We start from the raw sequence: 23,621 nt of genomic DNA on the forward strand, positions 1-23,621 counted from the left end.
ATTATTCATTTTTTAAATTATTTTTTAAATTATTTGTATTTGTTCCTGCCAATCTACTGCTCCACACTCCAGTCCAGATGGTGACGGTAATGCACCTATAAACTGGTTTGCCAACCGCCAATAAACACCAAAGAAGATGAAGAAGAAGTCTCGCGAGATTTTGCCCACTCGCATCAAGCTAGCAGCCCTAGCTCAGAGAGGTTTATTGTGACCGTCCAGTCGTCCGCCTCAATTTTGCCGCAAAGCATCGATACCTTCAAGCGTATATAACCAAGGAGCGGTGAAGCCAACGATGTAGTCGTAGTTGTTGATCGTTTTAACTCTTAGCTTGTCTGTTTGATTTAATACGTGTGTGTGTTGTGTTATGTTTAGTATTATTCTCTGTTTTCATCGCCGCACCCTCCAGATCCAGTCTCTACTGCTATCTGTGGAGCAGCAGGTGTAACGTTATTACAATAACAAAGAGAGCAGCCAGCTACTAGAAAAGCATCGGCTTAAATAGCTCACTTGAAAATCATATCAGATTTATCTCCACGTCGTTATCCTGTTAACGTAACTATAGTAACCATGACAGGTGAGAAGATCCGCACCGTGCGAAAGGACCACAACAACAAACCCAACAAGAATGAGGAGATACTGGACACGTACGATGAGACCTCTAACGGGACGATCCCTAACGGTACCGGCAACCATCTCAAATCCAACAAGGCTTTTCAGAAAGCTGTGAAAACCTCGGCACTACTGCAGCAGCAGCAGCAGCAGCAGCTCAATGCAAACAACATTAATGGAAACCCCTCATCAGTAGACACCATCGTCAACGATAACAACAAGAACCCAATCATCCTCCTGACCAGTGAGGAGCTGGAGTTCCCTGTTCATGAGTGCGTGTTCAAGGGGGATGTGCGTCGCCTCTCCTCTCTCATCAGGACCCACAGCATCTCTCAGAAAGATGTACATGGTGAGTTTTCTGCTATTAGATTGATTGATTGCTTTTTTATGTTCAAATGCTATACTTATTTTGAACAGTCTCTTCTGTTCTATCTATCTATCTATCTATCTATCTATCGAACATGAAAGTACCACTTATGTTAATGCATCAGCAATAATGATCCAGTAATATAATATATACTGTAACACATTCTGCATTATGAGTCATTTTAGTTTTGATATTTTAAGTACATTTTGTTGATAAAACTTCTGTACTTTGTACATTTTGAATGCAGGACTTGTAATTGAGTACTTTTACAGTGTAATATTGCTACTTTTACTCGAGTAAATTAGTCTGAATACTTATTTTACTTTAATTGTTTTAACAGTCTCTTCTGCACTATATCACCCATTCTCTTGTATCTATATGCACATCTTTCTGTAGCCTATAAACAATAATTAAAGCTCATTCTTGACCTTGGAAATAGTAGTTTGACAAAAACAGTCCCAACTCAAGATCCACTTAAATTATGAATTTTTTCTGGAGCCTTCAATTGGGTTATTTTGGCTCTTAAAACAGCCAGAACCCCAAATTTCCCAAACTTTTCAGCCAAGAATATTTTAGATTCACCTATTTTTTTTGCGCTAGCTCTTTCTGGAGCTTTCAACCTAATAATAATGCACTTTCATAGACTAAGCTACTGGAGTTACACTGCACTATATTAATGTTTAACAGTGTCTTCTGCACTATATTCACCTTTTTAATAGTCGTGTATCACAGCTGTTACCCTGCACTATATTCACTTTTAACAGTGTTCTTCATCTCCTTGTATTTTTATATCTGGTATATTTTATTGTACTTTGTACTACTAACTTTTTTACTGCCTTTTTACTAACATGTTTTGCATTATGGAACTGTGATTCTGGAAACTTGAATTTCCCTCTGGATCAATAAAGTTACTATCTATCTATCTATCTATCTATCTATCTATCTATCTATCTATCAATAAAGTTACTATCTATCTATCTATCTATCTATCTATCTATCTATCTATCTATCTCTATCTATCTATCTATCTATCTGTCTGTCACATAGCAGGCATCTCTGATCACATGTGGAATTATTGATTTTGATGTACTGGGGCCGATGATCTAACAATGCTTCTCTTTCAGGGAACACACCTCTTCACCTGGCTGTGATGATGGGCCACAAAGGTAAAACTGATACTGAAAAATTCAATATATTTTTTTAATCTTAACAGCCTATTGTCATTCACAGGATTAACCAAAATGAACAAAAAAAAGCTTCTCAGATGGTAATCTACCAGTCTCGGTTTGAGCCCAGAAAATGACACTAAATCTGCAGTGCTCCCTGGCCTTTCATCTGTCATAATGTGGCTTTACTGAAAGAGCATCCTCATTAAAGGCCCTTTATTTAAAAAGCACTTCTTCTTTTTTTGGAGTAGCCTCCATACTCCTCTGCATTGTTGGGATAGCATACTGTGTTAGTATAACATAGTAGTTAGCTAGAGAAATCCACATTGATTACTCATTACATGCAATGCAGCCAATTTATAAGGAAATGGATACTTTGTTTTGCAGCGCAGAATACTCAAATTAATCATATTTCTATTGGCCAAAATCACAAATTAGGGCTTTACAATCTGTGCAAGTCTAGACTATGGGTATACCGATAGCGATACCTGGGCTTTGGGTACCGAGTACTGATCCGATACCAGTGTTTCATTAATAAGCTGTATGCCTCACTCTGTGGAAGTGACTGGGATCATTCTTTTATCTCAGGCTTGACTTAAACATGATTTACTAACTTTGTAAAACAAAATGTGACCAATAAATACATAGATATACATTTATTTAATTGTTTATCATTAAAATAATAAATCGTACACCAGCAACTTGGCAAAAGAATCTTCAGAATTAACAGTAAATTGCAATTCAAGCGTAAACTTTTTTAAGGCAGCAACTAATTGGTCAAAACTGAATTAAAATTCCAGTATATAATGTGTATAGTATATAAACATAGAACTGAATTGAATCGATCTGCCCCACTGTCACCGATATCCGATCCAGGTATTTGAAGCGGTATCGGCCCGATATCCGATCCAGTATCGGTGCATCCCTAATCTAGACACTCAATTTTGATACTGAAAAACTCCACAAAGCAAAAACGCAAGCAGTAAAAAAGGGGTGAAATAAAAGTAGAACAGAGGAAGTATCTCACTTCCAGTACAGAAGTAGAAGTTGGTGGTATTACGGTTGACACTGACCTGAATTAATGATCTGAGTGTACTGAAAAATGTGCATAATTAGTCCTAAATGTGTCATTACATGAAGATCAGAAGTCTGTTTAAACACTGACATACTTTATCTAGACTGTGTTGCCTTTATATTTGGCATGTCTGCTCAAAACAACATGGAAAAGTGGTGACAATACACAGAATTGACAATGTAGGGGTTCTACTTAAGTAGGTTTTGGTTATTAGCAAATTAATTAATAAATAATAATATAATTATTAATATTAATAAAGATTATCAATAAACATTAATAATAAACGGGGCACCACCCTGGAATCAGGGACCAATGACCAAAACGTTAATATAGTCTCATTATATATGCTAAACTATCAATTTGGAACGTTGATTAATAATTAAATTAATAACTATAACCAAAATAGATAGTAAAGGTTGAAGGATATCGGAGTTCTTGACATAGCAGAGGTTGGCATTATTCAATCTTGTGCAACATTAAAGAGACCAGCATGTATATTCCACAAACATTTATTTACAAGTTAATAAAGGTTCAAAACACAATATTAATCTAACTAAATAACTAAACTAAACAAACCAAACACAGTGTGTAAGCATGTGTGTGTGTGTGTGTGTGTGTGTGTGTGTGTGTGTGTGTGAGAGAGAGAGAGAGGGGGGGGGAAACAAGATGGGTTCTTGTCTCAAAATGTCTGTATGGCCTACAAACAAGATGGCTGAATCAAAGATGGCGGAATCAAAGATGGCGGAATCAAAGATGGCCATCAGCATGTCATCACATGACCTCTTTGTTCTTCTGAGAAGAAGGACAGAGAGGGGGGGGGTGATGTGGGGTTAAGATTATCTGAAGCTGTATGTTTATGTTTAACTAATTCACAGTTTCTGTATGTGATCTTAATGTATGTTAGATATGCAGTGGGTTAGAAAAGATGGTTAGTTGCATGCAAGACCTTGTCTATGTGAAGCATAAACTAAACACATCAGATGTGGCGAAGCCAGATACCCAAAAATCAAATACAGATAAATCAACACAGTCAAACTCAATGAATAACATTAAACCAAATCAATACAAGTACTTTCTAGAAATCAAAGTTGAACAGTCTTGCTCAGCCCTGTGCGATTGCTAATGCTAAGGCCCAGTACGTTACCAATCCATGGAAGAAAAGGGTTTGTGATTCCATGTGTTGAAGTTGTGGTTCCAAGTCAAAGAGGTCGTCTTTGCTGTTAGTTTGGTGCTAACTTCTTTGCTTGATAGCTTGAAGTTAGCTGGTGGAAACGGCAGAGCACTCGCGTCGTCTGCCGTTTGGTTCCTTGGTTGCAATGGCTGTTTCCTAACAGGCCATTGATCAGAACCAGAACTGGTTTGCAAGTTCTGGACTTGAGAGCCGTTCACCTCAACCAGGTCAGCCTGGGTTGAGGAGATGAAGAGCAGAGAGAGCGCAGCAGCTCACCTCTCACACGTCAGGAGAGATGAGCAGATGAGAAGAAAGAGACGAAAGAGGACATTCCTCTGGTTTTGTTCTGTGTGATTTTCACACCTAGGTGTGAAATGTTACTGTAGCCAATGAGGACTGAGATGAGTCCTGTGGTCAAGGATCAGGTTACTGAGGTCATGAGGTCACTTGAAACCAGCCAGATGCTGGGTCCCTACAACAACAATGTAAATATAATCACATTTGTCTCCATGATATTTGTTTTGTGTGTTGTTGTTTCAGAGTGTGCCCTCCTCCTACTGGCCCATAACGCTCCTGTAAAGATAAAGAATGCACAGGGATGGAGCCCTCTAGCAGAAGCCATCAGCTACGGCGACAGGCAAATGAGTAAGTTATATCAACGCCGCTCTGAATAGCTGTCTGCTTTCCCGGGGGTTTTCATATTTGGATGTGTTTAATCTCTGTGCCACAATCATACACTCACTGTTCTAACAGTTAGGTTCAGTGGTGCCTGTCTGACGGGTCGATAGATTTCTGATGGCTTCATGCTGGTGTCAGCTTTAGTCTCTATTTGTCGGATAGTCAGTCACGCTGACATCTGGAACGGCTTTCTGTATGAATGTTAATATTGTAGCAGTGTTGGTTAAATGTCAGCTTGGTGGTTGTGGTGTGTTCAGGAAGTATTTGATTGAATTGTTGTGCTTTTTTTTGTGTTGCCAACTGAATTATAGAATATATTTTCCTAATGAAGAAGGAAATTGTGATTTTTATAATTTCTCATAGTTAATAGAATACAAATCTCAATGTAAATTCAATCTCCAGAGTCTGTGCTCTGCGGAAACATTTCATGGCAGCGTAGTTTAGAGTCTTCTCAGATACATCTGTACAGAGTTTCTACAGTCATATGGTTGTATTGTCCACAGTGGAAATCCCCTCAAGTTGCAGAGAACATCTCAAGAAAGAATAACAACATTTTTAATTTTTAGCTGATAGACCCTAAACGGTGCTACTTCCATGTTATTCTAATTTCATTCATTCATCTTTGTTTTTGCAAATTATGGAAAAAAGGCAAAAGGGGGCGTGATACTGTTGGAGGTCACGCCACATGTGTGAACATCGGAGGAACCTTTTTTTATGAGTCATTTAATTGTTTAAAGACGGCCATCCAGTCGATCCAGCTAAAAAGCTGAAAGTGGGGGATTTTCTCTGAGCACTCGTCATCCAGATGTGCTGGAGCGCAGCCTGAATGACGACTTAGTGTTAGGAAGCCCAGAGCTTACAGCCTGGTCACTCCTCTGCTTAATGATGCTACTGCTTTTAGATCTGACAAATAAAAGAGTCAAATGACATGTGAAAGGCAACCAGCTTAATGCCTTTGGGATGAATCCACTGCTCTTTCCCTTTTTTATTTGTGGTGTTAATTTTGTGTACTTAACTAAAGATAATAGAAAATATAAAAAGGCCAAGCTAGGGTCTGGGAAAAAGGACTATTAATATCTGTTTTTGTGACAAAGCTGAGCTGACACATTTCTGTTATTGCTATTTGGCTTGCATAGATAACCTAACAGTGAGTTATCAGCATCCTCTTCTGATACAGCCTGTGTGGTTTGAGAAATGACCCTCAATCTTGTTAGTATGCGTCGCGACTCTCTGTACCTGCTGTGGCAAGCCGACTGGGGACTGGGACCAGGAGTTTCGCTTTTGAGAAGGTCACACCACTCACAAGGGTGAAGGGGAGGCAGAGAGGGGGCTGGGGACATTCACACCATCTGCAAGGACATGCAAAGAAAGGAACGACAGGGGGGTGTATGGATTTAGATATTTGGTTGAATAAAATGCAGCAGCACACAGCTGGCTATCACTTAGTGACAAATAGAGAATAATGCGTGCTTGATATCAAACGCGTGGGTTACTTACAGATTTTCACGAAAAACACCGCAGTCGTGTCATCAGTCATCACTTTTTACACATGTGCACATTGCGTCAGCAGCTCGCTCACTGGTTGTCTGTGTGTGCAATGTCGAGCTGCAGCGAGTGCCTCATCAGCACTTCATTCTCCGTTCTCAGTCCAGTGTTTCCCCCCCCTGGTCAAGATAACCAGGACACGTCAGAGATACTGTATGTTGATGTGTTTTGTCCATCCGGTATTAGTAAGAGCTGCACTTCACAAGACAGTGAGTTGTATCTGCTCTGACATCTGATATCAATATATCTGTAATAAGAGAGATTGGCCAATAATATCAATGTTTCAGTCAGACTACCTTGTTCAGCTGTATTCAAAGGTGATGTAAAGACAGCGAATGTGTACGTTTGTGTAACTTTTCACTTGATTTTTCTTTCTTTTCCTTGTGTCTTCAGTCACAGCGATACTGCGGAAGCTAAAGCAGCAATCCAGGGAGAGTGTGGAGGATAAGAGGCCAAAATTACTGAAAGCTTTAAAGGAGGTAAGGATCCCACTGCCGTCACGGCCGTAGATGTCGCTGCCACTGCTTTCATTCCGCATCACTGAACTTTCACTCCGTTTGTATTTTCAAAAATCTCTGCAGGCTTCGATTTGCACAGATGACTTTTTGCCTTGTCCTTGAGAGTATGCATGTTAACTGCTGAAATGTGAAATCTTCACTGTGCTGTACTTTTTCTTTTGTACCTGTGAAGTTATAATAGATCAGCTGAATCCTTCAGTTAGACGTGTTTGTGTCTTTTTCCTGCAGCTTGGTGACTTTTATCTGGAGCTGCATTGGGACTTTCAGAGCTGGGGTGAGTTTTCATATTTCAAACAAAAACTGTTTGTTTGTTCATGTTTGCTCTCAGCCATTATTACAACAATGGTAATTTATAATAAGACCAGCTTTAACTTGAAATCACTTTGCTGGGTTGTTCAAGGTTGCCGAATCGGTTAAACTGTTGCCTTACTTAAGGATTTTATTAAAGATCAATGAGTGTTATTCTTCTATTGTCAATGCAAAACCTAAAGTATTAGTACAACTTTTTATTCACGCTCTCTTCTGTATTTCAGTGCCGTTGCTGTCCCGGATGCTGCCATCTGATGCTTGTAAAATCTACAAGCAGGGGATTAACATCAGGTATGAGCGAATCTAATTCACTGAGCGTTTAAAGCAGGAAAATGGTCGATATCCAGGTCGACGACTTCTTTTAGATCTAAAAAGTAGGACGAAACAATCTGAACACACTCTTCTCTCTCTTGATTTAGACTCGACACCACTCTCATAGACTTCACTGATATGAAGTGTCAGCGCGGAGACCTCAGCTTCATTTTCAACGGCGAGGCCGAACCCTCCCAGTCTTTTGTGGTTCTGGACAACGAAGCAAAAGTGTACCAAAGAATACACCACGAGGTGAGAGTGAGTGAGCGAGCGCTACGACCAGAACTCTGTTTCACATTGTGTCATCAGCTGTTTAATATGAACGCAACGCCTCACCATCGTTGTCTTGCCCCCCCCCCCAAAGGAGTCCGAGATGGAGACTGAAGAAGAGGTGGATATTCTGATGAGCAGCGACGTCTACTCTGCAACGCTGTCCACCAAGTCCATCTCTTTTTCTCGCAGTCAGATTGGCTGGCTATTCAGAGAGGATAAAACAGTAAGCTTTAATGGGATAAGCCATTACTAAAAAAACACATTACACATTACTTGACACATTCAACAACATAAAAAGACAATGGAAAAATTAAAAAGAAGATATTTACAATAGTCCTTTTTGTGCCTCCGCGCCGGCAACAGCCGGGTTGTCCGTCCATACGTACGTACTGTGACCTCAAAAAACTAATTTTTCATCATAACTCAAGAATTCATATGCTAATTAGGACAATTTCACAGAAATGTCTAATAGGATAAAATAATGAAGTGATGACATTTTGGACAGACATGGATGTAAACTGCTACTTGACTGGTTGGCGGAGGCATACAACCGCGTGGCAGTAATTCTAGTTTTAAACAGATTTTTAGATTTGCGAAAATATAAAATGAGACATAGGTGAAAAATATAAAAATGAAGGCACATTAAATTGGGGTTGAATATCAAAACATGACTTGCAAGCAGGTCTTAAAGGTGTGTTTTAAGTCAGCAAGCCTAAATTCACAGGCATTAAACTGATAACATATAATGGCAATGAGGCTTGGTTGTTTAGATCGGTGGTTTTACCGTATGACGGAGGATTTTTTTCCCCACTCATATTGTTTCACTTGAATACATTTTGAATAAAGTCTTGAATAGGTAAAAGTATGCAGTTTTTACAAGAAACAATCATAGAGAAAAGGTAGAGGAAATGTAATTTTGTGCATGTTTTTGTCTCACGACCCCTCAGGTTTGATGTTTGAAATGTTTTGTTGCACTTTGAATCTGAAAGGACCTTTGCTATGTGGATGAGAGAATGAAGGAATTTCAATCTTTCGTCTCCGGTACAGTCGTGCCCTCAGGCTGCACCGTAGCACATGTTAAGAAATCAGCAGTAGTGTTGTGTAATTCACAGTGTAACTCGTGATGAAACACCGACACCTGCTCCGTTTTTCTGTGCAGGAGATGGTCGGAAACTTCCTGGCTGACTTCTACTCGGTGAACGGTCTGGTGCTAGAGTCACGAAAACGGCGAGAACACCTAAGCGAGGAGGACATCCTGAGGAATAAAGCCATCATGGAGAGCTTGAGTAAAGGAGGCAGCATCAGTGAACAAAACTTTGAGGTAAGAGAGAAACAAATCATCGACCAACGGTAAAGAGTAACGGTGTGACTGTGAATATGCCACTGACTGATACTTTCTTGTCCCCAGCCTGTGAGACGGCAGTCCCTCACAGCTCCTGATCCAAACACAATTTCTTGGGAAGAGTACATCACTGCAGAGCAAGGAAAGTAAGTATCACGTATTTTCACAATTAGAAATTCAATCAGGGCAGTTACAAGAAACTCAGTACAGATGCTGAGTATTAGCCACCAAGAATAAAAATCCTCGTTGTGTTTGTCTGTATCTCTTCTTCCCGCCTTCAGGCCACCTCATCTCGGGAGAGAACTGGTGTGTAAGGAAAGCAAGAAGAACTTCAAAGCTACTGTAGCCATGAGCCAGGATTTCCCTCTGGGCATCGAGTCGTAAGTACATCCCTTCCTCCTCAGATCTATTTACAAAGCTTTCTGCGCAGATTGATCCTGGGCGAATACGCTCGGATCCTCTTGGGGATTTTTAGAAAAGGGTAATGTAGAGATGAAATAACTCCAATCAGGTAGACGCTGATTGTTTGAAGGAGCCACTGATGATGAGACGATTTTCAGAATCAACTGCTCCACCATGTGACAACAAAATGTCAGTGTTTTGGATTATCTTTTAACTCAACAAAGCCACTGTGTTTGACTGTGCTCAGGCTGTTTGAAGGGGAAGAAAAACCTACATATTTCTCATATTTTCTATGCACGTATACCGTACTTCATGCACCTGCAAGCTTGTGGCGTCGGTTTCAGGTTAAATTTGTAAATGTAGATATTAGAGCCTGACCTATAAAGGGTTTTAAGGCTGATAATAACATTGTTTTAGAGTTTTAAAAAGCTAATAATATGTTGCCCAGCATTTTAAATAAGAATCCATTTAATTAAGTTATTTAAGAATTTTTGACCAAGTGTGCAGTACATTTTAAAGATGAGAAATAGTCGTTGCTCTCTGGTGGACAAACTATGTAATGGTGACACTGTTTCTAAATTACATTTTTGACACTTTTTTAATTTTAAACTGTATCTTCGCCCGGTGCTTTCTTTTTAGTCTGGTGATGGAAGTAGAATTGTTAAAACATGAATGGATAAAGTGTTAATCACAACAATACTTTTAAGCTTTAATGACGATTGATTGCCTCGAGAAGAAAGAATGTTATTGCTTCATATTTATTATGTTTGTTATTTGCAGGAAACAGAAAATTACCTGCATACAAGTTTTTTATTTTATGCAGCCATGAATGGTGTGATCATGTAAGGGAGAGGTTCATAGAGAACAAATAAGATCAAAGCATTTTAAAGTTATGTTGCACTGAGTAGATGAGGAGGTAGGATTCACACAGGATGTGGTTTTGTGTTTGCCTGTAATGGGTTACAGGCAGGGCTGTAAAATATCACTGGGACATAATGTAGTAAATTGCTTTATCTCCTTTACTGAATGAACCTTAATGGAGCTGGCAATAAAAACCCCACCCTTTATAATAGCTAATGGTTTTTTAATGTGGTTTTGTTTCCCCCCCTTCGCATTCTGTGCTTTGTAATGTTAAAAATATGTTGTGCTTACTCTTAAAACGTTCAGTTTTAATGTCATTAATCATTCGACCGAGACAAAGAGGAGAGTTTTCAGTCTCAGCCCCACTAGTTTTCATTCTAACTATTTATTTAGAGAATCTTGTACAGCTGGGATGTAGAGGGAGTGTAATTTAGTGCTTATAGACCAGTGTTTGTGTTTGACCCTGAGGATGAGGGTTGAAAACCTCTGTCGAAGCGGACATATCACGATACGAGTGATTAATTTGTTCCAGAGGTTTCCAACATGGGGGTCGGGGACCACCAACAGGACGCATGATAAACCTGACGGGTGGCAAGAATGTTAACGTTATACCAGAAGTGTGGACTCGAGTCAGACTCGAGGCACAAATTTGATCACTTAAAACTCAACAAAATCAAAAAAGACTTGCAACTCGACTTTGAGAAAGTTTGTGACCCGGCAGCCATGTTGAGATCAGTTGAGGAAATACCAAGCATCGCCCACCAGCCGGAGCAAACTTTCTCATTTTACAGCTAAACAGTACACTACAAGATGTTTCTGAAAACATTTGAGGCGAGAAATAGGCATTACAGTAACAGAATATTGATTCATATTTGATCAGCGCTGCCTAGTTTGACCGTTTGATCGGAGTTCGGCAGTGATTTTCAGCTGCCATTATTGAATGAACAGCCAATAGGAACGCTCTCTCTCTGAAATGACTTGTGATTGGCCAAAGTCTCCCATCACTGCTAGATTTTTTAAAGCCTGAAAACAGAGCCATGAGGAGGAGCAGAAGTCTAGTTATCTCTCAGAACACTTGAATTACAATATGCTGAAAGGTTATTATGGGATTTTGGCCAAAAACTTTCTGCTTACTGCCGGTTTAATTTGTGACTTTCAAAACGATGACTTGGTCCCACCTCTGCGTTATACCTGCATAACATCAGCATGTTAGTATTTTCATTGTGAGCATACCGATGTTAGCATTTAGCTCAAAGCATCACTGTGCCTAATTGCAGACACACAGAGCTGCCAGCATGACCGTAGACTCTTAGTCTGGTTTACTGACTTCTCTTTAAACATTTTTTTTATTGTAAAATATAAATCTATTCAAATGAAACAATCTAAGAAGGGGACCTAACTCTTTGCTCAAACTGCTCTTAACTCTTAGACATACGCAAGTTGTGACGAGGGATTAGAAGTAGATATTGTTCTATTCCATGATTTTTATACGTGTTTATAGTCCGGTTCAAGTGCAGAAAGGGGACTGAAGCCTGTGCCAAGATTCACTCGAGATCTTAAATTGCAGTTTGCCTTAATTTCTCCTTTTTTGTTGTTCAGATTTCGGGTAATATTGGCAAAGAACAGCCTGTGAAAGACAAACTGCTGACTCACTCTCCTCTGCTCCAGGTTACTAAACGTGTTGGAGGTCATAGCCCCGTTCAAGCACTTCAACAAACTCCGGGAGTTCGTTCAGATGAAACTTCCACCCGGGTTTCCAGTCAAACTCGGTATGTGTGTGTCGACCTACCTACCGATTGTGTTCCTGCGAGTGGGCGAGCTCGACGGGAACGATCACAGAATAACGTGTTTTTCTTCTTGTGTTTTTCTCCCTCGCAGACATCCCCGTCTTCCCCACGATCACAGCAACTGTCACCTTTCAGGAATTCCGCTACGACGTATTTGAAGAGTCTACTTTCTTCATCCCCGCTGAATTCAAAGAAGATCCCAGTCGCTTCCCCGACCTCTGACCTGTAAAACACAGCTGACACAAACAGGAAATGACCAGCGAGGTGGGAAACAAAAAATGAGGAATCCTGTATTGTTTTATTCCTATATATATTATTCGTTTAAAAAAAAAAAAAAAAGGGAACTGGTCTTATTGATCGGTTATTGTTCATTTTTTGCTGATGGATCCAAAGCGAATCAATGCAAACAGATGTTACAGAGCGCCATCTAACATACACTGTAGATGCATATCGGCAGTCGTTTATTTTGTGAAATGAGTGATAGCTTTCATTGTACCCGCTGCTGTTCCTTCCTGTGAAAGCTGTCAGAAGACACGGCCTGGACTCTTCATCATCATCATCACTATTTTAATATCTGCTCTTATCTCATCATCTTCAAGGACTGATAACTGAATTCTCATTCTTAACTGCACTGACACCGTCATCTGTAAATAATTCACATCTCATCTGTAATTCATTGGGAAAAACTCACAAATATAGCTATATCCTCAAACTGAGCTTAATATTCATTTATAAATTATGTACGATATTATATATAAATATATAAACTCAAAGGAGTAACACTGTGTAGCAATACATTTTCCAGTACGTAAGAATGTTTTTAACCAGCTGGGAGAAGGTTTAGCATAAAAACACATTCTTAACAGTTTCGATATCCGACGCCTTTTCTCCCCCCCGTGCAGGACGCAATCTCCTGTGTTTTCAGGTTAGCTCATGTTACCTCTCGGCTGTCTCCATGTTTGTCGTGATAGTATGAAAATCTGTGCTCGGTGTGAGTGAGTAATTGTACTGTACCAAGGGTTGTTGTATGTGCGTTTGTGTGTGGGAGAACCCAGAAGGGATATCAGGTAAACTGTTCTTAGTTTAATACTGCACCGATATTAAGTATATTTAAGGCATGCTATGGCTGTGTTGGCCTACTGGATCACATGCATCTTTCAGCTATATTCTCTGAGCGTTTGTTAGATTACCTGCAGATTTATTGGTATTAAGATTAAGGCAAAAAAAACTGTACCACTAACACTTTGGAACACCTTTTAGTGCTTATAAAATCTCTCCTTGAATGGTAGTCTGCGCATATTATTTCTCCTTTTTCTTTCTAATCCAAGGAGAGTAAACTAAGCTGTGAAGTTGATATTTGCTGGGATATCCCCGAAACTGTCCGGATGGGAAATAATCTGATCCATTGAGTTGTCTCTGGCTTCAGCTTATATTTACTGCAACCATACCTACTTCACTTCCCTTTAAATAAAGCACCAGCATCATGTTTCAACTGACTTTGTGCAAGTATAATAAAAATGACAGTATTCCATATAGAGCTGGGTGATATTAATGTGTCAACTATTTTTTGCTATACCGGGGTTATGTGTCACTTTAAAGGGGCTCTATGTAACAATCAGAAATTGCTTGTTAACAGTGACGCCTGTGGTTAAGTCAACGACCGTCAGCGTCCTGTTGCTCGCGCTCGCACTACGTAGACGCGAGCGAGCACCGGTCAAAACAGTGAGGACACACATAAGAGTGACCTTGATTGACAGCTAAAACCACAATATCACTTTATATTTCATATGCTTGGCAGTAATGTTAGCTTACCTGTCCAGGAAGTTTGCCAGCTCTGGGTTCGTTTTGATATGACGTCACATCTGTTGGATTTTCCCGGAAAAAGCGGCCTCCATTCTTCACATTAAAAGCAGTCTACAGGCTGATAGAGGAAACCCAGAAAGTCGCGGAAGGTCTCATTTCTTAGATTAGGTTATAAACTGTTCTCATATGGCATTAAAATATGTTTATAAGTGAAAAAACTTACATACAGTCCCTTTAATATATTTGTCTTCAAAGCAATAAGTGGGCTTTATGGCAGTATTTGATTTTTGCATCAATGTGATGAGGTACTTTTACTCTTAGGTTTGTTAGGTTATTGAAAAACAGACATTTGTGTCTGGTTTAGGGCCACGACTAATATTTATTTTCATTTTTTATTAATCTGCCAATAATGTTCTTGATTGTTTAGTCTATAACATGTAAAAAAAAATAGTCCAAAACCCAAATATATTCAGTTAACTCTAATTTAAAGTAACAATCTTGAATATTTTAATTTAAATAAATGTCTGTTAAGTCACTATTGCCAAACGAGGTAACACAGTGGTGCACAAATGGAGCCTATGACCCACTGATGAAAGCCCTTGCATTTGCAGTATTACGAACTGAGTGTCTGTGGCAACATTCCTGGGAAAAATCAGAAGCGGCGATCTCTGGGAAGTGAGATCCAAAACCATACCAATTACCGTTTATCGCCATAGTTGCCGCCAAAGAACGAAACATATCTTTGAGATTGTAACTTTAAAACAAGGTGAGGCTGTGATTTTTTTTACATGCGAGAAGCTGGAATGTTAAAATATTTCTACACTTTTGAATAATGATGATTAATGTCCTGTCAATCAGTTAATCGGCGTATTGTTTCAGCTCGTCAGGTTATTGTACCTATTAATTTCTCAAAGTGTTGGTTCTCCAAATAGGCTTTATTATAAAAGAAATCCTTGATAAAACAATCAACACTTTCAAATAACAGGAAACAAAAATGTATTAACTGTTTCGATAAGGTTGGGGGAGAGGCCTGAACAACACACCACAACACTAAACAAAAATGTAAAAGATACAATGTGTGAAAAAGTGACAAAACCTGACAACACAAGCTCAAGAAAAGCAAAGCAAAGCCTACTTCCAGTTTTAACCGACTACGATTGTTGAGGCAAAAAGCAGGTGGGTACTTTTAAAGCAATGTGACAATGTCATCCTCTCTGCAAACATGACAATTCTGCATTGTACATTTGCAAAAAGATTTGACGACTCTTCGGTGCGAAAAATCAATACATTTGACGCTCACTTCACATTTTAGATTTAACCCCAGTGGGGAAAAAAAAGTCGTAACAAGATCACAACCAAAACGGAGGGATAATGAGGGACAAAGAAAGATGGACGACTTAATCGCTGACGTCCATGTCTTCTTCATGGTGATCGTCAGCTCCGTTAACTTTGGCCTGCTTCACAGGCCGCGCTGTGCCGTTACCTTCTACAGACTGAGGAGACAAAGCAGAGTCGTCAGAATCCTTCCTGTCCTCCCGCTCCTTCTCGCTGTCGTAGCCTTGTTCTTCCTCGTCATAATCCCTGGTGATCTGGGAGAGGAAACCACTGGATGTGACATTTTAAAGCAGTCTGGTTTACATCAGAACAGCAATGCTCAAGGTAAGAATGAAGACTGTGTGTGTTAAATGTGTGTTAAAAATACTACACTGACCTTGACATCTCCTTTCTCTCCGTCTGATTTCCTGTCTCGCTCTCGCTCTCGTTCTCGTTCTTTGTCTCTACTTTTCTTTTTCTTACTGGTGGAGCGCTCGCGTTCCTCACGAACGCGATCTTTATCACTCTTGCGGTCACGGTCCCTTTCTTTATCCTTTTTCTTTTCCTTCTTGTGTCTGTGGAGGGAGGAGACGAAAAGTCAGGCGTATCATATATTGCCCTGGATGTAACCACTAATATGATGTGGACCAAATAAATAATAACAGATTGGTTTGGTTAAAAAAAAATATATTTCCTCAGAAACTTCAAATAGGCGTGCAGTGATAAGACGTTGGCATTAGCCACAAATATTTCACATCAACACACCAACCTTCTAGGAGATGGAGTCCTTCTTTTAGGAGACTTTTTAGGAGGAGATCGGCTGCCGCTTCGACTTCTCCTGCGTCTCCTGTGTGGCAGAACACGACAACAAGCTGAGTACTTGAAAACTGAAGATTTGGTGGCTGCTGTAGAAAAGTCTGTATATACTTTCAATTTTCTTCAGCCTGAGCACACCAGACTCTTTGCTGTACTCACCGGTCCTCGCTGCGTGACCTCCTGGCTGTGCTGTAGCTTTTAGGTGGTGTTTTAGATCTTCTCCTCCCTGAATCGTCTTTCTTTCTATCTCTGTAAGATAAATTAGATTTAAGATCTCAGACAGGCTCAATTACATCTTTAACCATTATTGGCATAAAGCAGACTCGAGGTCAAGCATTTATGCAGCTAACCCACCTGGACCTGCTCGGAGATCGCCTGCTTTGGTCTCTGGAGTCGGTGTGTCTCCTGCGGGGGCTTTTGGAGCGCCTTCTGCTTCTGGAGTTTGACCGGCGCCTTGATCTGCTCCGGGTTCGCCTGAAACCAGACATTTACCATTAACTTTGTTCTCGAATTACAAAGAGCTTCTCGATCTTCAGATAACGAACAGTATTTCTGACCTGTGTCTTGATCGTGATCTAGACCTCCTCCTCCTGGACCTGGACCTACTACGAGAGCGCTTCTTCTTGCTTTCCTTGTCTGCAGGACAGAAATTGCTTAGTATTATCAAGGTGCAATGTACAAAAGACCTTATGGAAAATATGAAAAAAAAATAAGAACTAGGACAAAACAGAGATTATTGTAGACTGCAAAGTCAACATCCCGGCAAGAAAAGTCCTCCAAACGTTTGTGTACTCACTTCCAGGTTCGATAGCAGCCGAAATGAGCGACTGGGCCTCTCTGACTCTCTTCATGGCCTCTTCGATTTCTTTATTGGATGCATCAGCCTTCAGGCTTGCACTCAGGTTTAAGCCTGCAGCCAAAGGATTCAGCCTGGACAAAAAAATATGAATTAGTTGACTCATCATAATGTACACAATGGGGCGACTGTGGCTCAGAGAGCAGGTCGTCCAACAATCGGAAGGTCGGTGGTTCGATCCCCGGCTGCTACGGTCACATGTCGATGTGTCCTTGAGCAAGACGCTTAACCCCAAATTGCTCCCAAAGGCATATTGGTGTGTGAATGAGTATTTAGATTTGATCCTGATGAGCAAAGTTGCCACCTTGCATGGCAGCCTCTGCCATCAGTGTATGAACGTGTGTGTGAATGCTGACATGTAGTGTAAAGCGCTTTGAGTGGTTGGAGGACTAGAAAAGCGCTATACAAATGCAAGTCCATTTACCATTTACAAACACACCTACAAATCCATTTCTTTACTCCGACATTGAAAATTGCATTCAGGTACAAAGGAGCTTCTTTATAATGACTTACTTTGGATCTGTCATGAACTTTAACAGCTGATCAGCAGCCTGTAAAGTGGGGGAAAAGGATAAAGGTTTGTATAATCAAATACACAGCATATTGAACTTTTATTTACCGGTCAGTGTCATTCAACAAAACCTCTCACCTGGGGATTCATATTGGGTCCTGGGAATCCAAATGCAGCCATTGCATCCATGTTCGGAACACCGAAAGGGTTCCCTCCCATCTGGAATAAAAACAAACACACAAAGCGTGTTAAGTTGCTTATCTTATGCCAGCCTGTTAATATCATTATTTCCACATTTTGAGAGATGACGGTATGTATCACTCTTTCAGTTCCAAATCACTATCACACAACAGCCAACACACAAATAACAAAAACATTTTTAAAACTGAAAACTGAAAAATTACCACTCTTTTCTAACTATTCATTCCACCAACTGAAACACTCCACTTTCTCATTTTTTAAAAAGAAGGAACTTAAATTCCACAAAACAAATTGACCTCGAGGTGAGACTGTTTGGTCAACTGTAGTTTCCAAGGTCAAGAATTAACTTTTAAGTAACCGAGCAAACGCTATCTGCTGGTCGAGACCATGTGGAATGAAGCTCTAGAACTGCTACCAAATGGACTTTGAAGTGAGATTGTTAACTCAACTTTAAATAATGACAGTTTATCTATGGATCATAATTTCCTGTGGCACAACATCCCTGCTTCTGCATCTCAACAGCAAATAAAATAGGATTACTTCCAATCATCTGAAACATTATTTTCTGGTAGAATGCGTAGCACACCACTAGAGCTGCAAAGACAAATTGATTCGCTGTCAACTCTTAAATTGTGATATTGTATATTTTTTTTGACATATTCCTACAATTTGAAGTCTTACAGCTGGATTGGACATGGGGTTGGGCGTTGGAAGAAGTCCTCCTCCTGGCAGAATTCCTGCAACAGCGTTTGCTGGCGCCAGCAGTGACAAAGCTTTCGCCTCATCTGGAATAGATCCTACAGGAAAATAAGAACAAGCATTAGGAGAGAACGACATCTTCACACACATCAACTACAGAGAAGACACTTTTGGAAAAGACAAAGAAAAAAAAAGTCTTCACACTGCAATTCCTCAAATTAGGTTCAACAACATGGTTACCTTACAGATCAGAGAAGAGTTCCCTTAATTCAACATAATCATTGCAGTGAATGATAACTATTGCTGGAATATATCACACTACTCCAATGAACACTGCCAAGAATATATCACCTGAACGTGTTTTTTAAGTCATGAACCAAACGTTAGCAAGCACAGCTGCTTCTCCAGTTGGGTGAGCCCTCAATTTTCATTAAGACGTTTACTGAAACAAGCGACTCACGCTGGCGGCTTCGCTACTAAAAGCACACAGAGAAAAATCGAGATACACACAACAGAGAGAATTTTAGGGATTTGGCAAGAACACTATACAAGCTATCAGTGTTTACTTACCAAAAACACAAATGTCAGAGCATATAGTGGTATGTACTAAATGACAGTAGCAGAATTCAGGGTGGGTAGCGTGTCTGCTGTACATCATCATTCTAGTATCCTTACCTGCCACTGCATCAATCAACCAAACCTAGGCAGAGCACGACTGGTTGGATTAATCTGCGCTACCACAGTCCAATTAAAAAATAATTTAATCATCTTTATTTGCAATATACCACTGATTGTATTTTTAAAAATTGCCAAATTTAACAAATAAACACCTCATAATCATCACACAGTAAATCCACCCCCAAAACAACTCTTTCACAAAAAGACATGACCTAAATACGGACACACAACAATGACAACATTTAAATAAAAGAGCACACTGGAGAGAGAAATTGCTGCAGGAGACAAAACTGTTGGATGGTATTTTCAGCAGGGCCTGGTATACAGGACTGGCTGAGCCAGGAAAAAGAACTGTAAAACACAACAACAAAAGAAGACCACTGTTAAAGAGAGAATATTTTAACCAACATCGCGTCATGTCGGGTGGGCATCTTAGACAATTTATGAGATGTAGCATGGCTATTATAGAAGATAACCAATATAAGTTGCAAAATTAGCTGTTCACATGTGGGTAAGTGAGTATGTGCAGTGTCAGCTGCCTTTTTCATTGTGGTTTTTGCACAAGTGATTATTAACACCCAGTATCCTTGTATAGGCTTTTACCACCAAACCAAAATAACGGAATGTCTTTCAAAGCTTTTTTCTTTAGAGTTCATTTAAACATTTTTATAGGATAAGGCTGGCGATATTAAATGTTTGGTTATCGTCAATACTTTCTGCTCTCACTCACAATCCCATTTGTTACCACTGAAAGCTTTAAAAACAGGTCACAAATATATAATTTAATTTTTATAAAATAATAAGTGGCTTGCTAAAACAACTTGGATCTGTAGTTTTTAGCAACGGTTCACTAGAAAAAATAGTGCATTTGTTGGAGACTATTTTTCAGTGGTGGATTAATAGACATTTGGTGTCTGCTAGCGAGTATTTACAGCTGCAGGGCGGTGCCGCTAGCATTGACTTATAATAAAATACAGTAACTGCATTCATCATAATGAACAAAAAACTCACCCAGTCACTGATGTGCTTTAAATAGGTTTTTGGTCAATGATGGTCTTTTCATGGGATTATTTGACATAAAAAAATGAAGAATAATGCAATGCCAGCCTTATCCGTTCAGAAACAATGCTTTAGCCATAAAATGGCTGAGCAGTGTTCAAAAGTGTTGCAAAACAATGCAAAACGAGCACCGTTTCAGGCTACGTCCCCGATATCTGACCTTTATACTCTGAACTAAACCACCTAGAAAAGGTTAATTAGACAGAAGGAAAGAGATAGAGAAGGCAGAGAAAGAATAGAGGACACAAAAAAGAGCGGGGTGGGACTTGAATGCTTGCTGGCCTTTGCAAATGTCTACAATCCCCTGTTGGCAGGCAGAGGACCACTTTCAGCCATCAACGAGGGGGCTGCTTTTGCCTTCTTCACTACAAAAATCACACACACACACATACACACACACAAATAACAGAGAGAAGTTTAACAGAGGATAGTCCAATATGGGGGAGAAAATAAAATGCATATGGTTAAGAGTGTAAACAACTTCACTTCTCTGCGGCGCCCACAGCTTGGGAATGTTCAACTCCTCATCTGTAAATGTCAAATTTTGGTATACTGCACTTTCTAAATGAAGAACTAATTATTGTTTTAGGCACAGACATACCATTTGATATGTATTTGCCCAAAGAAAAAACATCCAGTTTATCATGGGATGTGCTACCACAGTATACAAAAAATCTGACAGTAGAGGTCTGCTTTAAGCAATTCTTATAGACAATTATCTTAAAAAGCTCATATAAACAGACCAAGGTGAGTTGACTTGTGCAATTCACAAATGGGATTGATGAAATCCTTTTTACTCTTTTACATTTTCACTATTCATGCCATTCAATCGACAAGGACCACTCATACGTGGAAATAATGGTTGCGACAAACCTTCAGCAAATGGGACCACAATCAGTGCTCTGTCCACGAACACGGTGTTAGTCAGATGTTGAGACACTCCAACAGACTCTGGCTCCTGGAACTTCACAAAACACACCCGCGATGTCACCGGCATCGGAGAATCACTGTTGAGGAAGTCACAAACATTACATTAACTAACATTAAATTGCAAACAATCATCAAAACAATGCATCCTCATTTGTCCTGTCTTTTGACAATGTAATGTGGTCCAATCATAACTACATGCATGGTTATGCAATATGCACTGAGTTATGGATTTGGCACATTCACAATTTCATGTGAAAAAAAGCATTAAGTACATCCCTCAAATCAGCATTCACACACATAATGATAACAAATACGTACCATGGACATTAGGCAGTAAAGCTGCACAACTAATCAATTTTAAAATTTTAAAAAAGATTGATAAATAATTAATCAATAATGAAAACAATGGCTCATCGTGCACCAGGTTAAAATCATGACAGTGAGGGTAGAAATGAGAGATAGTACGTCATCATTGTGACGTGACGTAGTAACTTGTATTTTTTTTTTTTTTATTTAACCAGGTTAGTCCCATTGAGATTAAAAATATTTTTTCCAAGGGAGACCTGGCCAAGACGGTCAGCAGCAAGAACACAAAGTTGCAGACACAAATAGAGATATAAAATACAACTCACAAAAGCACTAAAATGTGCATTAAAAGAGAACTATCTAAAGACAACTGGGGGGACAAAAAGGAACTTTTCTGGGAGTTAGCTGTACAACAAGGGGGCTAAAAACATTGGCATGCCATAGAGTCTGCTTCTAAAGCCTTCATTTAAGATTTAAAAATGTTTAATATTAGCTCCTTGATTTTTAGGTCATTTTAGCAAATTCCAGGCTGAGGGTGCATAATATGCAAAAGCCCTTTCCACAATTTTTGTACCGCAAAATCAAGTCAAACTTCCGTCTTACTCAAGACAACATTATGAGACAGTAGAAAAACAATAGATCCAAAAAAAAATAAAAAATTCTCACTGAGTTTTTTTTATTATTTAACTTTCATCCTTTTCTTATGCTGGGAAGAACGTAAAAAACAAAAGTTAACGTTACAACCCAAATTAACATATAAATGTTATATTCGTTTCCCCCATTTAAGCCTCTAATATTTTAAATTGACCCTTCATTAATACAAGCTATAGGGTAATTTAAAGAAACGTGTGTGTAACGTTACGCGTGAGACATAATCAACAAGTCGCGTGCATGTAGCATCAGTTGGTGTTAGGTAACGTCATTAGCTTACTGTTAGCATGTTAGCTGGCTGGTTAGCATGTTAGCTCGCTGGTTAGCATGTTAGGCCTAGCTTCGTCTCCGTTCATAACAGTCAACCCGTTTAGATAACACACTATCTATCTACCACGTGCCTTCACTAAGCATCAGAGTAAACCACCATAGTGAACTCACTCTGGAGGAAACAGCTTGAGCTCCTCGATGGTCCCCAGGAAGCCGAACAGAGTCCTCATCTGCTCGGACGTGGTGCTCGGAGACACATTGGTCACCTGGACAACCTTCGTGGTGTAATTCATGTTTACAGACTAAACAAACCGTGTAAACAACAACACCACCGTTTAACCACTAAACTTAACCTAAAGTTACGGTTATCCGCTGGTTGTTAAACGAGCTGGTTTGTAGAGTAATCAGCGGGCTGGATGTTAGCTCTCGACCAGCTACGTCAACAGACTGTAGCACACCGCCATGTTGTTATTCCTCACACTCACTGCGCATGCGCAGAGCTGAACTGTGAAAACAATGTTAATTCCCACATAAAAACATCACAGGTTTATTTAGGTTTATTTAGGTTTATTCATCTCCAGAGATACTATGGAAGAGTGCAGTCTTATTATTATTTATTTATTTATTTATTTATTTATTTATTTATTTATTTATTTATTTATGCATTTATTTATGCATTTATTTATGCATTTCTTTTTTGTTCCTTGAATTATTTATTATTATTTATTTATTTAAGTATTTCTTTTTTATTCCTTGAATTATTTTCTACCCCCTCTTTTATTTTTATTATATATATTTTTTTATATAATTTAAGTTATCTTTCCTATCCAATTTTGCCTTGTATGGTAGAAGTATTGAGTTTAGATTACAATGCCTTAATGTTTGTAAATTAATTTTCTTCATTAAAAACACAAAATTATATATTGTATTTAAGGTTTATTCATTAATTCCACACTCCTCTAATCGGTATTAGGTATAAGGCTAATATTATGATACTATGTGGGAACAGTTTTGACCTGCAATCAACCAACAGAGGTCTCCCTTTCCTTTTATTTACGTTTATAAACAAGGATGTCTCCACAGAGGCACAATTTAAGTAGTGTTGGGAGAGT

The 23,621-nt window shown here is 39.3% G+C and overlaps 2 protein-coding genes across 11 annotated transcripts; one reads left to right on the forward strand and one right to left on the reverse strand.

Annotated features, from left to right (window-relative positions):
• The first annotated feature begins 167 nt into the window (after positions 1-167).
• Positions 168-13,950, forward strand: LOC141777325 (ankyrin repeat domain-containing protein 13C-like). 2 transcript variants are annotated; one of them, XM_074651466.1, is made up of 13 exons: positions 168-958; positions 2,101-2,142; positions 4,929-5,033; positions 7,005-7,090; positions 7,358-7,403; positions 7,663-7,729; positions 7,858-8,002; positions 8,115-8,246; positions 9,183-9,344; positions 9,432-9,511; positions 9,647-9,745; positions 12,297-12,397; positions 12,507-13,950. In XM_074651466.1, exons 1-13 carry the CDS (start codon positions 568-570, stop codon positions 12,635-12,637), a joined length of 1,587 nt encoding a protein of 528 aa, XP_074507567.1. In that variant the 5' UTR covers positions 168-567; the 3' UTR covers positions 12,638-13,950. The 2 variants fall into 2 exon arrangements, with proteins under 2 accessions (XP_074507567.1, XP_074507566.1); XM_074651465.1 differs by having other exon boundaries at positions 196-958; positions 7,858-8,008; positions 12,507-12,768.
• Positions 13,951-15,134: 1,184 nt separating this feature from the next.
• Positions 15,135-22,997, reverse strand: LOC141777326 (serine/arginine-rich splicing factor 11-like). 9 transcript variants are annotated; one of them, XM_074651471.1, is made up of 12 exons: positions 22,681-22,997; positions 21,226-21,359; positions 18,598-18,713; positions 17,854-17,934; positions 17,718-17,755; positions 17,145-17,278; positions 16,906-16,984; positions 16,703-16,807; positions 16,508-16,597; positions 16,302-16,379; positions 15,930-16,107; positions 15,135-15,807 (listed from the first exon to the last, which is right to left on the reverse strand). In XM_074651471.1, the coding sequence occupies exons 1-12, from the start codon at positions 22,800-22,802 to the stop codon at positions 15,616-15,618; spliced, it is 1,347 nt and encodes a 448-aa protein (XP_074507572.1). In that variant the 5' UTR covers positions 22,803-22,997; the 3' UTR covers positions 15,135-15,615. The 9 variants fall into 9 exon arrangements, with proteins under 9 accessions (XP_074507572.1, XP_074507569.1, XP_074507575.1 ...); XM_074651468.1 differs by having other exon boundaries at positions 16,703-16,822; XM_074651474.1 differs by having other exon boundaries at positions 15,135-15,823; positions 16,703-16,822.
• Positions 22,998-23,621: the final 624 nt, after the last annotated feature.

This window comes from Sebastes fasciatus, chromosome 11 (assembly GCF_043250625.1).
Source record: "Sebastes fasciatus isolate fSebFas1 chromosome 11, fSebFas1.pri, whole genome shotgun sequence".
Lineage (NCBI taxonomy): Eukaryota > Metazoa > Chordata > Actinopteri > Perciformes > Sebastidae > Sebastes > Sebastes fasciatus.

What these genes read in the sequence shown, in the direction of transcription:
- LOC141777325 (XM_074651465.1), top strand. Translation starts at nt 568, where the DNA reads ATGACAGGTGAGAAGATCCGCACCGTGCGAAAGGACCACAACAACAAA. An exon ending in CTCTCAGAAAGATGTACATG is followed by an intron (nt 959 to 2,100) that starts GTGAGTTTTCTG and finishes CTTCTCTTTCAG; the next exon opens with GGAACACACCTCTTCACCTG. An exon ending in TTCCCTCTGGGCATCGAGTC is followed by an intron (nt 9,746 to 12,296) that starts GTAAGTACATCC and finishes CCTCTGCTCCAG; the next exon opens with GTTACTAAACGTGTTGGAGG.
- LOC141777326 (XM_074651467.1), bottom strand. Translation starts at nt 22,802, where the DNA reads ATGAATTACACCACGAAGGTTGTCCAGGTGACCAATGTGTCTCCGAGC. An exon ending in CTCAAGCTGTTTCCTCCAGA is followed by an intron (nt 21,360 to 22,680) that starts GTGAGTTCACTA and finishes CTTCCTCAACAG; the next exon opens with TGATTCTCCGATGCCGGTGA. An exon ending in GACCCAATATGAATCCCCAG is followed by an intron (nt 17,756 to 17,853) that starts GTGAGAGGTTTT and finishes CCCACTTTACAG; the next exon opens with GCTGCTGATCAGCTGTTAAA.